The sequence below is a fragment of the Antrostomus carolinensis genome, unplaced genomic scaffold, assembly GCF_000700745.2.
Source record: "Antrostomus carolinensis isolate BGI_N321 unplaced genomic scaffold, ASM70074v2 scaffold5942, whole genome shotgun sequence".
Lineage (NCBI taxonomy): Eukaryota > Metazoa > Chordata > Aves > Caprimulgiformes > Caprimulgidae > Antrostomus > Antrostomus carolinensis.
The window spans coordinates 1-16,218 of record NW_010300077.1 but is presented as its reverse complement, the minus strand read 5'-3'; the positions used below and the strand labels follow the sequence as shown (position 1 = coordinate 16,218).

Sequence of the window (16,218 nt, the reverse complement as noted above, 5' to 3'; positions counted from 1 at the left end):
AGAAAAAACAAAAAGATTAATCATCCTGAACACAATGTGAATTCACAAATGGAGATGTGCAATAGCTGTGATGGATCTGTGACAGGCTGAATGTAAATCTAGGACATGCTGGCATAAAACAGGTCAGGCTGGTTAGAAAGCAGATAGGACAAGAATCTTGGTTCCAAAAAAAAAATTTTTACTTCCACATCCTTACACACTAGAAAAATAAAAGTTGTCTAGGCACAATTTCTTGCGTATCTTTAAAATCAGAGAGCCAAAGGTGGCACATAATTGTAAAAGAGTAAATACTAGGCATTCTATATGACTGTAACTGAATGCTATAGTACAAGGCAAGTTAGGTATTCAAAGTTTTTAAGTACCAGCACAAGAGCTTAATATAGGTATATTTGAACACAGCATATTTTTAAAACAAAAGTAGCATGCTTAGTCTTATATCAACTCTTCTAATTAATAATTCTGAAACAACTCAATAAAATAATTCATTGCAAAAAATTTAAGAGGAAAACGTAAAGGCAAGGGAGCAGAATTTTCTCCTAATAGAAATAATAAGTTATTTTTCCTCATACTGTGGAAAAATAATTTAGAAGAAAGAAGACATCAAAACAGGGGGGGAAAAAAAAAACAAAAAAACAAAAAAACAAAAACAAAACAGGCCAAAAGATAAACAGCTCTGAAATATTAATAAAATAGAGACTTTGAATAAAAATGAGTGTCTGAAAGAAGAGTACATAGAGTGACATTAAGAAAAATGTAAAAGGTGAAGAAATAAACGTGAGGTATCTGGCACATACTTGAAAAAGAGGTGGGCGAGGGATTGTTGCCATATCCATAAATACGTTCAACAGTTCAGCAAAAAGATGCATTGCTATCTGTGAAAGTGCCTTTTCTGAAATCCCCCATTTTCAGTATTCCATAATTTTAAACCCTGCTGTGACCCATGAAATTTCCTGGAATCTCATTTATAAACTTAGTTGCAGGTACAGTAGATAACGAAAAATAGGTGTGAAAAAAAGGTTATTAGCATTCTGTCTCCTCTATGTCTGCACCTAAAACCAACCTAAATATTTTCTTCGAAGATGGTATTTAACAGGATGTAAGTCATATATTAGTTTTGTAAGAAAACATACATTTTCTAGTACTCCAAACACAAAAAGCACCTACCACCAAGACCTGTTTCCAGTCTCCTGCAGAACACCTTTTCCAGAATCATAAATGCACCCTTCTGGAAGGAAAGACCATGAAGGTGATGACAGGGTGTTACCTTTTATGTGAGAGAGGAGTTGGAATGCATAGAGCTCTGTTTGGAGTAGGTGATCAGTCAAGAACTTATGGGTCAGGATTGGCAAGTAGACCAGCATAGTGGACATCGCTGCATCTGTTTGCTATTGACTAGACGGTCTACAGAAGATGATGTAGATGAGACCTTCTTCAGACAATGGGAAGAAGCCTCACATTCACAGGCCCCAGTCCTCATGAGGGAGTTTATCTACCCTAGTATTTCTGGACAGATAACATAGCAGGGTACAAGCAATCCTGGAGATTCCCGGGGCACATTGATAACAACGTCCTAACACGGGTGTCTGAGGAGCAATCTCCGAGGCACTCTGTTGGACTAGATACTTAAAAACATGGATGGACTGTCAGGGGATGTGAAGATCAGTGGTAGCCTGCCTTGGCTGCAGTGACCATGAGATGGTGCAGTTCAGGGGAGATGAAGAAACAGGGCAAAAAGCAAGATCATAACACTGGACTTCAGGAGAGAAGACTTTTGTCCATTTGGGGGTCTACTTGGAAAAATCGCATGGGATACAACCCAATAAAGAGGGCTCCAAGAAAGCTAGTTGCTATTCAAGGATTATCACCTCCAAGCTCAAGCACGGCCCATCGTGACAAGCAGGAAATCATGCAAAGTCAGCAGAAGGCCCGGATGGAAAAAGAAGCAGATCCTCACTAAAGTCTGGCATAGAAAGGAAGGGTACAGGATGTGGAGGCAGGAGCAGGTAACCCAGGAGGAACACAGAGCTGCTTTCCAAGCACGTAGGAATGGGGTTAGGAAAACCAAAGCCTACCTGGTTTTGGATGTGGCTAGGGAAGTGAAGGGCTACAAAAAAGGACTCCACAAGTTCCACAAATCTGCTGCTCAGTGAGGCAGGGGCCTTGGTGACAATGGACATGAAAAATGCCTTCTTTGCCTCAGTATTTACTGTTAAGACTGTCCTTCAGTAATCCCAGCCCCCTGAGAACCAAGAGGAAGTCTGAAGCAAGGAAAACTTAAAATTTCAGTGGAAGACAATCAGGTTAGGGAACACTAAAACAAAGTGGACTTAAACAAGTCCATGGTGCCTTAGCAGGATGCAGCCACAAGTGCTGAGGAAGCTGGCTGATTGTCATTGTAAGTTCACTCTCAATTATCTTTGGAAGATCACAGTAATCAGGGGAGTGTCAAAGTCAGCTCAAGAAGAAAAAAATCCGTTTCACAATCTATGATTGAGTCTATACTTTCAACCCTCCTTCATCAATATGAACTGAAGTTAAGGTGAAATTATTTAAAATCTAATTGAAACTGTAGCACAAAATGCTTTTTTTGCTACAAGTATTTTTACACACTATCATGTTTCAGTAAAGGAAAACAGTAAATTTTCTCTTAAATTCATACAGAGATCTTGGGAGGGAAATATATTAGAAAAGCAGAAAAAAATTCTTGCTTTCAATTACAAAGTTCATAGATTCATTGTAATAAACACATCAAGGTATACTTAGCTTGCAAACAGAAGTAAGTCTGTCAGCCCCTGCTTCATTAGTTTCTCTGGAATGGAGATAACCTTTACAGTCAAAATGATATAAAATTAATTTCAAAAGTGAACTGCAGTTTGAAGAATGAGAATGATTACTCATGCTGTACTTTATTTTAAGTTCAGTATAATGGCAACAGACAAATTATTGGATGTTATCTTCCATCACTATCATTTTTTTCCCCAAGAGTTATCCCTCTAAATAAAAAAAATGGTCTCTTTATCGAAATAGGATAAAGACACATCTGTTTACATGGGAGTATGCTATATTTACTAGAGTATTAACACACACGGAATACTTTCTCCAGAGAAAGTTATATCTTCCAATACTGGATAAAAAATTTATTCATCATATGACCAATTAACATTAGGAAACATGACCATTTCACCCTGTGCTTCCAGGAGCTTGTATTGCTAGATATCCAACTGCAAGATTATTTATTGAAATTACTCTAGGGAATGAATGTTCATACAAGGCCCAGACTGCTTATGTACATTAAAAGGATAATACAGGTGTGTTTCAGAACAGGAAGCTTTCTTCCTGGGATCGTGTCCTCGGGTGTCAGCCACTGAGACTTCTCACAATATGGACAGCTGATCAATTACATACTGTAGGTCTAGCACTGGCTAGAAATGGCTAGCAGTCCTGTATGAACAACAAAACAGAGGTTGGGGAAGATAGGGAGCCCAGTTTGTTCTTCTCTCAAATGCTTGGAAATACCCATATTAAAGGCAAAATTATACTCCCCATTTGTCAACACTGGGTAAGAAAGAAAGAGGTGAAGGCAGACAGAAGCCACAGAAGGGTTGAGTTCATCCATTAGGTAAGCAAGGTCAGCAGCAAGTGGGGAAGTAGAATGAGGAATAAAAAACAGAGAAGGAAGAGGGGGCAAAAATCCAATGATGTAGGGAACTGGGAAGGAAGAGGTGCCTTAGGAAAGGTGCAAACCAGAAGAGTTACTCCTAACTCAGTTGTCAGTATTCTATGCACGGCAGCCGTCTGCAGCGGATGAAGTGACCAACACAGAGATGTCTTCAGGCATCAGGCATCAGCACTTTATTGAAGCTTTGCACTGCTTATATATTCTTTTTTCCTCCTCCACGCCCCAAGCACGCGGCATTCTTTCATTTTTGATTCGTTACCCCTTAGCACACACGTACCTAAACAATTGACATGATTGGATAATTGCACCTGTTCACAAGCCTTTCTTTTACTTCTGACTTGTTACTAATTACAGCTCACAACTCATCCCTTATCTTGTCTCATACACATTCTTGCTTGTTAGTCTGCTTTGTTTTATTTTTCACTCAAGGTTAGGAATTAATTGCTTAAGGCTGAAGCCACCTGCAGCTTCGGCTCTTAAAGCACCAAAAGCCGTCCTGTGTCCAGATCAGCTCCACATGGCATCATCCTTACAGGACAAGGTCCCTTAGAAGAAGTACAAGCCCGTGGACAAGATCACACTGGGAGTAGTGAGGAGGGCTGATATCTGTGATCAACTTCCCACTCCTCAATCCCTATAGCACCTTCTATTGACTTTTCACTGCTGTCCTTCTCTTCTTGGAACACCACTGAACTTTCAGCCCTCAAAACCACAGCTCTCCAAATCTCCTTTACCCTTCTCGGCAACCAACATCCCTACTTACAGCTGGGACACCTTCTGTCATGACTACAAAACTGAATTTTGCCACCATCAAGAGAAAATTAGTTACCTTGTTTCTTGTTCTTGGAATCACAAAAATGTAATGCCAAGTCTCCTCCAAGAGAAATTCTTTTCATTGTAGAAGTTCAGCATGTAACCACTAGAGCTAGTATTTACTGGTTCAGCCATTTATTTCATTAATTTGGAGATTACTGTGACATTGTTTGAATCTGAATCAAAGGTCTCAAGATATATTATGAAATATTATGAGGCTTAATTCAATTCTGAAAACAAGAAACTACATGAAGTGGGAGGGCAACAATTAGGACACAATTTTAAATACTAAAAGAAAGAAGAAAAAGGTAAAAGGATCCATATGCTAAAATCAGGCATCATCACATTAAGTCACATTATTTAACACTCCTTTTTCAACATCTTATGAATACAAGCAAATTTTTACATGCATTAGGTGAAATTTTTTATATGCATTCCATTTTATATGAATGTGTATGATGTATGAGTCTAATAAATAAAAACTTCAAATTAACAGGTAATATTAATCAGAATAAACTCATGTCTCAAAATTAGGAGGGAAGAAACTAGCCCAAAATCTCCAGTTTACCTTTTCCTCTTTACTTAACTGCACTTAAAGTATTTTCTTCATAATTTGAAGCTTTATAATTTAAATGTAACATTTGCACAGGTATTCAAATGAAAAATTCCCCAAACATCAACAATTGCAGAAATAAATAAATGAAACAACATCTAATATTAGCAATGATTGTACTTAGGCTACCATGCCATTTACTTCCAGCTAGGTGTTACTGCATGACCTAGTGAAGTTTCTTCAGATCATTATGTACTGATTTGTCAATATTTTCTCCAGTACAAGCTTACCTTTCTAAAACCATAATTTAAACAGGGAGTCTATCTGACCTGCTTTTTTATGCACAAAAATACAATTCAAAATGAAATTATAATGCTAAGTTAATTCATCTTTAATCATGCCTTTTTGCAACAACAGGAATATTGCTAAATAAAATAAGCACATTAAAGTCACTCTTTCAATAAAAATTTAAAAGACATTCCCTAAAAAAGACAGAACAAAAAAAAAGGATTCCAAAAGACAACATTTTTAATGCCTTCAAAACAACTATAGATTTGTTGAGTTAGAAGAATAGATGTCATTTGTCAAAATAAAAAGAGTCTATTTCAAAAAGAAGAATCACACCACATCAACTATATTGTTCTTTTAAAAAACAGCCTGCTTAACTTCCAGAAAGGGTTGATGATGGGAAAAAATGTGTATAACTGAAACTAGGATTTTCCAGCAGCAATGTAGCATTACTTCAAATGCAACTGTGTGGTAAATCAAAGACATAACAGAGGAAAAGCATGATCCAGTTCTCAGTGAATCATCAAAAACAGTTGTCTGTAGATAGACCAAACATCAGAAGTCTTATCAGCTAAACAATCTGTGCAAAGAATCAAGTTCCTACTCGGAGCACTAGAACCTAGGCACTATTTTTTCCTTTCTCAAATTAAATGTTTCCTCTCTGATTTGGAAACAAGAGTACATCACCTATTAAAGAGGATTTATTTCACTATTGATGTTTTTTCACTGTACTACAGATTGGGGTTTGGTAGTTTTAAAATGCAGCATTTATTCATTTCTACAACATGTTGCAACAGGGCTGCAGGAAAATTTTAGACTGATAGGATTAAAAGGGTCCCTAATTCTACATTATAGTCAAAACCACATATTAACCACTAGCACTAAATGTCTAGAAAATACGCAGTACCTCATCACTCAGAGAAGAGTTGAGGTGTTAAAAGTTAAGATTAATATATATGACTGTGATCAAAAAAAGGGAAAAAAATAAGACTGATATACTGACAAAAAAAATATAAAAATCAGACATACATTTGCATTTGTTTCCTTCCTGTCTAAATAAGCAAGCTTATAAGGCTAACATTGCATTTATGCAACTTCATGGTTGCAACACTGCACACAAGTCAAGGAAACTAAAATTACATTTCCCACAGCAACTTTAACTCAGTTATATTTTGTGTGCAGTTAGAATTATAGTATGTTATTCTGCCTCTTAAATACTACAAACACTGAAGCAGGAATGTGGGAATCATTACTCTAATTTTACCAGCTTGTACGAACTCGAGATCTCAAAGAGACCATTACGTTAAATATTCAAACAACTATATAATGCTAGTTAATAGCAATTTGTTCATCCTATTTATGAACCCACTGCTGCCCCTTTACTGTCTCTGGTTGTTGTAGTAACACACAGAAACAGCATTAAGAATGTGAAAATACTCCACGTTCTCTTCAATCCTGATTTTTTAAAGCTAATTTTATTTAGATGAAATACAGAACTTTTTACTTTTCTCTTACACAAGCATAAATGTGGCAACATTCCGTTGTCATACATTGGTTAAATTCTAACACTATACCAAAGACTTGGAATTCTGTCCCCTTCCCCCCAATTAGGAACAGTGATTATCACTCCCCTTCAATTCTTCCATTTTCAGTACTACCAAATTACATATAATGGGGATTTTTTACACCTACGATGAAGAAAATTTGCAACTAGTCCAGAACACAATTCATTTCATCAGCATGCTAACCCAACTCAAAGAAAACATCAGTAATATGCTTTATTCTCCTACCTTGCCTTTCAAAATATTTTTTAATATCAAAAAACCTGAAAGAATATTTTATGGAAACAATTTTGTGACAAAAAATACTGGTATCATAACTGTTACCCTTCACTGAGGCAGAAATCAATAGGAAAGGATGAAAAAAGAGAATTACTAGCTCAGTTGACAAAGAATAATGAAATCCTCTCTCAGATCTAAGCACAATAACTTCACAAAAAAAGAAGAGAGTCTAATCTAAATATTAGCTTGTTAAAGATTGAACTAACTGACTGGTTCTATTACCCCCAAACCAGCTTTTAAGAATTCTCTATGTCACAAGTGACAGAAGGCAGTTAATAAGTAAATACAAAGGTGCATGAAACAACACATTTTCACATAAAAATTAGTTAGAACCATCTCATGAGAGATTTGTTTTACATATTATACTCAAATATTAACATAGAAATTTCATTTAAGAGAAATTAAGTCAATGCGCACCTACAGCACCCATGCCAAAGTCAGTTCAGTTGCCAGTCCTATCCTGAGAGTTCCCAAAGCTATGCCAGAGTCACCACTATAGTCTGCTTTGAAGTTTTTCAAATCAACAGCCCTAATAACCAGCTGTTTCTACTGGAAAAAGAAATGCTAGCGAGACAGACATCTGTACTGTGTAGCTGCCAGATTTACTCAGTGTGTGGCCACAGGTGTTGACCCTAGTGTTGCAGGAGCCAAAGGAGAAAGACAAAATGAATTGGCATTAAAAGCTGTATTAACAGAAGGCATCTGATATTCAAGTTCCATAAAAATAATTTTAACTGTCAACTCTTAGAAGCACGACTCACTTTTCTGATTTTATTCTGGCTATATCCAGAAGACAACAAGAGGAAGTACATGACTTTTTCTACAAAGTTAAAGGTCATTACATTTTCATTGCCAGTCTTGAAAACTGTAGTACCTGATTGAAAGAGGTACGATACAGACAAACTGATACTTGTAAACCTCAGTAACATTTCCACCACTTAAAAATTTCTGTTTGAAAAGCATCATTAAAGTATTAAAAAATAAAATGCACTAAATCTATCGTCAAGAGTATATGATGACCATTAACTTTAGCCAGTATGATACTCCATAAATCAGAAGGTTTTTAAGCAAAACTTATAACATAGCTAAGCAAACATTTCTTTCATTGAGTAGGATGTTAGACACAAACAATAAAAAAAATATTAGATGACTATATTACCATAAGGAAGTATTGCAGGCAGGAACTGAATACAAATTATTACAGGAACTCTTAATTACAAATGGGAAGCAATGCAGTAGCTACTTTAAAACCATCCACAGAAGCAAAAACATTTTGAAACGTTGTAAGTCTATAGCATTTAGTTTGTCGTGCTGCAACACTGGGAGAAGGCTGAAAACTTTGATGAAAAATTTGTTCTGTACGTGAGACTTCACATATGTATTCAATAAACAATATTGATTTTTGCAATGGAAACAATTTTAATTCCATTGTCTAGCATCTAATTACACTTTACATATTTTTATTATGCAACACAAACTATTCCATATTCAAGTCAGCTAATACTTCACAAATTGTCCATAGCTACTCTAGAACATTCTAAGTCATAATGTTAAACATCTACTGTGCCAAGTGTTTTTATTTTCATCTGTTCTATGAACTAGATCATAATAATAACGAGTGATCCAAGTTACAATAATGTACTTACACAAGTGGGTTATTAAACCTATATTCCCATTAATGTCAAAAGTCAGGTTCTGATGTAAAGACCTTAGAAATTCTTCACATTCAAAGGGCTTTGGAGCAGGCCTGGAGACACTTAACAGAGTATTTGCTGGATACAAATATACTCTATACAAAAACTTTCCACAAAAAAGTAAGATACTACAAGAAAGAAATTACCTGGAGCACCTTGTAATGATCTTGATGTGAAATTACTTTTTCTTTTTTTTCCTTCAATAAATCCATCTCTAGAATACTATGTTTTTCCAGTAAATATTCTAATTCCTATAAAGTTTACAAAATAAAATACATGAAGTTACAAAGATTTGCAAATTGTGAAAATACAGATTCAGTTAATCACTCTAATTAATTTAATTTCTGAAGACTATGACATTTGCTGTCATAATATACTCAGAGATACAGGGCTGTGCAAGCAAACTCTGATTGCAGTCTTTAAATTGAGACAGTATTTTCAAGGAGTATAAGGTATTTAAAATCAAAGGCATGTCCTGGAAGGTATGTCCTATGAGAAGCGGCTAATGTCACTAGGTTTGTCTAGTTTGGAGAAAAGGAGGCTGAGGGGTGACTTCATTGGTCTCTACAACTTCCTGAGGAGGGAAAGTGGAGAGGGAAGCACTGAGCTCTTCTCCCTGGGATCCAGTGACAGGACACATGGAAATGGTTCAAAGCTGCATCAGGGTTCAGACTTGACATGAGGAAGCATTTATTTATCAAGACAGTGGTCAAACATTGGAAGAGGCTTCCTAGAAAGGTGGTCGATGCCCCAAGCCTGTCAGGGTTTAAGAGGCATTTAGACAGTGCCCTTAATAGTTTGCTTTAACTTTTGGTCAGCCCTGAAGTGGTCAGGAAGTTGGACCAGATGATTGATGTAGGTCCCTTCCAAGTGGAATTATTCTATTCTATTCTAATTATTTCCATATTTTTAATAGCCTGTTCTGTCTTTGTACATTTGAAAAGCAGCACATTACATGTACTTGTAGCAATAGTTTCACTAAAAAGGCAGAAATCCCATTACATAGAGCCGTAACGATCTCTACCAACAGCTCCAAAATGAATAAAATTTTAAAATATTCTGTGATCCTGCAGAGAGCCAGTCTAGAAGCCTGCTCAGCATGAATCAACAGAGAGTAAGGAGAATGACAATACTGACAATTAACTGCAAAATAATTTGCTATACAAGGAGCTAAAGATTTTTATTTTTTCTCTAATGCAGCTGTTGCTCGTACCCAACTCATTCCTACTACACATAAGCTGTTGGCACCCTTTCAGTTGCTCAAGAACAACTATTTCTGCAGCCATGCAGGAAGTCAGCATAGAAACAAATGATCTGCCAGATCAGTGTACAAAGGCACAACTGAGAGGGTCATTAGCAGGACAGAAAGAGCAGGTCTGCTTAGTTCAATCCTGCTTTTGGACAAAATAAAAATAGTTCTTGATATTCAAAGTCTTTGATTCAGCTTCAGAGATAGAAACTGATTATGCAACACTTCTTCAATTCAGAGCCCAGCTCTCAACCTACCTCCTCTTAGTCTGAATTCATGCTTCCCTACCAGCCCTCCCCTATACACCTAATTCCTAGCAAAATCAATCCTTTCCATACCTTCTCATCTTTGTCTCTCATTACTCATCCTCATTATCATTTCCAACAAGCCATTTCCTCCTTCCCTAGCACCTTGATAGCCATGAAGGAACAATATTAAGAACAGTAGAAATTAAACTTACTCTCCCATGCCTCAGTGACCTTTTGCTAACTCACACTCTTAACTACAGGCATAGTCCTGCTTGGTACTCTACCATATTCAGGTCAGAAGGAATATAAAGAATTTAGTTACCAGAGCTCTAAGAAAGGGAGAGGGAGGAGGGGAGGGGAAAAAAAAAAAAGTGTGTTATGGTCGTAAAGATAGCCAAAGACATTTTCAACTTCAGTGATCACACACTCCCCAAACAGAGCACTGAAACAGGCTGCCCAGGGAGGTTGTGGATTCTCCTTCTCTGGAGACATTCAAAACCCACCTGGACGCTTTCCTGTGTAATCTCATCTAGGTGTTCCTGCTCTGGCAGTGGGAATGGACTAGATGATCTTTCGAGGTCCCTTCCAATCCCTCACATTCTGTGATTCTGGGATGAGGGAATCACTATAGCTTCTAACCACACAGCTGCACACTAAGAAAACTTGACAATTTTTTTTTCTTTTTTTTTTTTTCCTTCCAGAAAAAAGTTTCCTGAAACTTTAGAAAAATTGAGCCTAAAATAGAAACCAAACATGAAAAAAAAAGTAATTTGTCTAAATTTGGCCAATTTCTCCAGAATTTGGCTAATTTTTACAAAAAATGCATTGCAAATCTCTGCCAGCTTCAACTATATTTAAATCTTATATAAATGCCAAACATTCTCATTAAAAAATATTCATACCTTTTTAATTTTTAATTTTTCTTCTTCAGCAGTACAAAGCTTGATTTCTAGGTTTGCAACAGCTTGTTGAAGGTAGCTCTTTGTTTCATTTGTTCTCTGTGTCTCAGCATCAACCAAAGCAATGGTTGATGTAGCTGAAGTCTTGTCTTCAATTACATTCAAAGAGGCAACTGGAATATCTGCTTGAATCTAATTCGTACAAGAAACAAAGTGGTAAAGGAAATGGTAAAGGAAATTTAACTTTCCAGTCAAGTAAAATTTGATTTCCAAATTATATTACAGAACTTAAGAACTGTAAATACTAAGGTTACTTTTTGAAACCACACTTCTCTGAAATTGGCCACGCACACTCTCGTATGGAGGGTGTGCTGGTAAAAAAGAAAACTCCAACAATGGAAACAGTAGCTAGTAATTCTAGATGGAGTCACATCAATCCTTCTAATCTCCTCAACTGCTTTTCAATAATATCTTAGGAGAAGGCTTTACGAAGGGGGATGGCATAGATAACTCAGTTTCCAATGAGGTCAAAATACTCAAAAGAGGTGAAAAGAGGCAGAAGTGAAACTGAATTATCTGTCTCAAAACATCAGGGACATAAACTCTCCTTGGATTAGTCACTCCATGTTTTCACCCAATCCAGATTACAAACAGTAGCCATGGAAAGGGAATACAACCTTTTTGTGCTAAAATAAATAAGTAATCTTGAGGCTAGATCAACAGAATAAGAGTAATGGCATATGTCTACAGCATTTAGTTAATGCTATTTCAGAAATACAAAAACTGAAACAGAGGCTTCTAGAATACACAACCCAAACCAGATGAAACACTGATAATAAGCCCATATTTTCAGAAAAACGCAAAAATAAATCAAGTGAGGTTTAAAATATTTTGTGGTATAATTAACAAAAGCCAAAGCTTTTTTTCCATATTAAAAAAAAAAAAGAAAAGAAAAAAAAAGAGGCAAAGGCTTGTTTACATCACAAAGGAACTTCAAAGGAAAAAGCTGGTAAATTTATTTCATCTGCTACTTTTTCAACAACAATTTGAAAGCCAAGAGTGCTTGAGATCTGGGGAGGGATGGTGAAAGGAACATCTCAATGTGTTTATTAAGAGAGGTTTGACTGATCTGATTTAATCCATTTCCTTAACATCTTTTATTCTAAACAGACACTCAAATAATAGGCTTTTCAATAAATATCTTTCAAAGGATTCCAAGAAAGAAACAAACAAAAATAGCTGAGATCTTGACTGCACATGGATACATAAATCCAGGAGACAAAACAGCCAGGAACAAAACTGCAGTTTGTGCTCTGAATTCCTCTTCTGTAAGAAGTAAAGAGAAGCTAGATTCTACTTCTGAATACTACTTAAAATTAGAATCAGGCACTGCAAAAAATTGAGATGCTGGAACCTGAAACATTGAAGCTTTTTTTAACATGAAACCTGAAGAGGCTCTGGAGGCACAATTATAAAAGAATACAGCTCTTTTAACATCGTCTTCTAACAGGGTGAGAATATTATTAGTTTTATGCCCACCATTTTCCTTTAGTTTTATCCAAAGGTGTAAAGTCTGATCTCCATTTCAAAATAATGTTAAAGGACCTCCTCTCAACTCCTTTTCTTCCTTTAGTAACATTTCCTAATGTTGTATTTGTTAATTTATATTATTTGCTGCATTAAAAAGAGATTTTATGGAACCATGGGTCTGTCAGTAGTTGACCAGAACAAGATGAGAAAGAAAAACATGACCTACAACTAGAATTTGCACACATAATTATTCAGAAGTAACAAAGTTTATTTCTTATTTTTAATAAGATTACCTAACCAAATGATTTTTTAATTTTTAAAAAATACACCTAAATCTTAGTATTCTCGAATATCTAAAATGCTCTTTACAGAGAATGCACAAGCTAAAGCTGCTTGCCTAGCTCAAACAAGAAAGGGTACAGGTTATTCACATTTCACTGTTAGCCAAAATCAAAAAGGGTATGATCTGTTCAGGCTGAAGAAAAGCACATTTTGATCACCCTGCCAGTAATAGAACTTTACTTATCAAAACACTGTCCGAGAGACAGATGAAGAGCTTTCAACACAGAAAATTACCCTGGCTGGCATCAGTCAAAAGAGAAAACAAACACTCCCCCCTCTCAAGAAGAAAAAAAACCCAAAACCACAACTTCTGGATTTCTAAGAAAATTTCTTTCATATCATTTGCACCTGGGCACCACTCCTCCTCACTTTTTACAGGCTTTCCCCAGAACATTAGGCTGGGAACAAATAAAACCAGTAACTAATTAATTATTAACACTGAACTATTGGAGCTGTATGAAACACAGTCTTCCCGGAAGTGTGAACATACAGGTGCTGTTCAAAGGAAAATCTGTAACAGTCAGTTTAATCAAAACAAGTACTTGGTACAAGTTGTCTAAATAGCTCTAGACAAATCCTTTTATATGGTCAGATTATGGAAATCTCACTTAATTGTGAAATTCAGCTTTCATCATGAGTAGCCCTTGGACTTGATGAGACTACCTGAAGAATAATAAACCAAGTAAGTGCTGAAAACAGGAGGGTTGCAAACTAGCCCAAAATATTGTTTGGTTCAAAGAAAGACAAGAGCACTTCTAATTCAAGAATATACTACTATGCATCCTGAAACCAGAAATACTACAATCAATAAACTTGTCCAAATAGGTATCACTGCAATCAATGGCAATAAAAATTCACTTGGGAGGGTAAATATATTTAATTCTTGTCCACAGCAACCTGTCATTCTTGTGCTGATGTTCAGGCAGAAATTCTTTTCCATCCCTTGCTCATCTAATAATTTATTTAAAAGCTAAACACTTTCACTCCCCCAAAAGAAGCTAAGATCAGTTGTCAGCAGTAGTGCAGCCACAAGAAGAGATCAAAGTCACACAACTACAACTGTGTTAGATCACAAAAAAAAAAAACAAAAAACAAACCAACTTTAAAAGTAATAGAGGGAAAAAATAAGAGTAAAATATAACAGAATAAAAACTTCCTAAAATTTATTTACTTATAACTAAAGATTAAATAATTCTCTAATCCTAAAACCACTTGAGAAAACATACAAGTATGGCATATATGTACAGCCGTAAACTTTACAATTTAACAGTTACAAATTTTTTTTAGAGAACCTTCCTGCTATTGTTTCTTACTTTCATGCCTAGCACTATCAGCATGCCTTTAACTTTTAATAACTCTTTAACAAACTTATCTCTCAGTCCATATCAAAGTAGTATAGTGTATCTCAGTTATAGGATTTAAATGTTATAGGATTTAAACATTCCAGATATTGGAACAGGTTGCTCAAGGAAGTTGTGGATGCTCCCTCCCTGGAAGTGTTCAAGGCCAGGTTGGATAGGGCTTTGAGCAATCTGGTCTAGTGGAAGGTGTCTGTGTTCACAGCAGGGGGGTTGGAACTAGATGATCTTTAAGGTCCCTTCCAACCCTAACCATTCTATGATTATTTTAAAACTATTTTATTTCAATGTCTGTATCACAGAAATACAAGAATCTTTTGCTCTTAAAAGACAATTCAATCTAAATTTGCATAGAAAAGACATAATGCTAAGATATATAATACATCAAGTTCCCACACTGAAACAAAAATTGTTGTCTTACCTGTTCTTCAAGAGCAGCTGCGTTTATAATATTGTTGGCTGTTTGAATAGCTGTTGCTACATTATCACCTGATAAACTGAATTCAGGAACCAGGCAGGAAGAAGGCACAGAGTGCTCCAGAAGAACATCACGAGATATATGAACTTCAGATACTAATGCAAGAAATAAAAACAGAAAACATGCACATAATATGAAGAAGCATTCAAAAATTAATTCTGTTTCTGAAATCTATACCTAGTAAAACCTGTCACACTAGTAACAAGTATAGCTATGTTAATGTAAGGTTACATACCTCTTACAATCTAACTGAATAATTCCATACAAAGTTCCTGTATTTTTGAGTACTATCACCTTAAGGACATTCAAAATTGTTCAGTCACACTAAATTTAGACTTGTAACTTACACAGAGGTTTCACAAGACGATTGTCATCAAAAGCAGCAGTTTTAACTTTTCTCTCTTTCCATTCACATAACCTTTCAGCTTTAGCACGATCTTTAATCAGTTTAAGCCAACTGTAAAACCATACTTACAAGTTCTCAAATTTTATAAGTTTTAAAGGTAAAAAAAAAATCCTCAACTGTCTTAGAAGACATATATTAACAGCTTACAAAGACAGGTGATAAAAGCAGTTTTACATTTTATGAGATCAAAAAATAACAAAGTAAATAACTTCTAGCTAATAAAACATAAGTAAAATAATACTAGAGGGAACATAGCAATTTCCAGCTATGCCATAAAAATCCTGAGCAGTGGATCGTCATTATCAACATGGCACAACAGAAACTTGAGCACTTTTACAAAAGATTCAGACATAAACTAAATAAAAAGGAAGAAGAAGAGAAAGCTCTATATTCATTTCTAATTTAACAGCAAAGTCCTAAAAACTTTGATATGGCCAACTACAGGTATGCCTTTGCAGTAGACAAAAAGTATATCCAATTGCTTTAGAAAAAGCAGCTCCCATTATTGTTAGAAATTTGGTAAAATGTAAAAGATGCCACTGGCCCAGAGCAAGGCTCACCCTCTCTATATCACTGTTTAGTAATGTACAAGTATGCATACACAGGGCAAACGTGTATACATTGGCCTAAAGGCATTCAAAAGGACACACTAATCCTTCAATCCAGGTGCTCTGTGCCCCACTTCCTTTACCTCCCAGTTCTGGGATTCACATTAACATAGAGGAAACATGCAAACCTCATCTAACAAAAAGAAGAAAGAAAACAGACCACAAGACAGAAAAATATGAGGATGCTAATTCCAGCAATAGTAGATTTGGACACCTGGAGGGGGGGGGGGGG

At 35.9% G+C, this 16,218-nt stretch overlaps 1 protein-coding gene across 1 annotated transcript in view; it reads right to left on the bottom strand.

The window, feature by feature from the left end:
• The window catches only part of CCDC91 (coiled-coil domain containing 91), a gene marked incomplete at both ends in the record, with an annotated part of 61,070 nt that extends 44,867 nt beyond the window's left edge, over nucleotides 1-16,203 (bottom strand). The window contains 4 exons of the mRNA XM_029083757.1: nucleotides 9,015-9,119; nucleotides 11,268-11,456; nucleotides 14,916-15,067; nucleotides 16,173-16,203. Of these exons, the coding sequence (XP_028939590.1) occupies nucleotides 9,015-9,119; nucleotides 11,268-11,456; nucleotides 14,916-15,067; nucleotides 16,173-16,203 (477 nt within the window). The remainder of the gene's footprint in view (nucleotides 1-9,014; nucleotides 9,120-11,267; nucleotides 11,457-14,915; nucleotides 15,068-16,172) is intronic.
• Nucleotides 16,204-16,218: the final 15 nt, after the last annotated feature.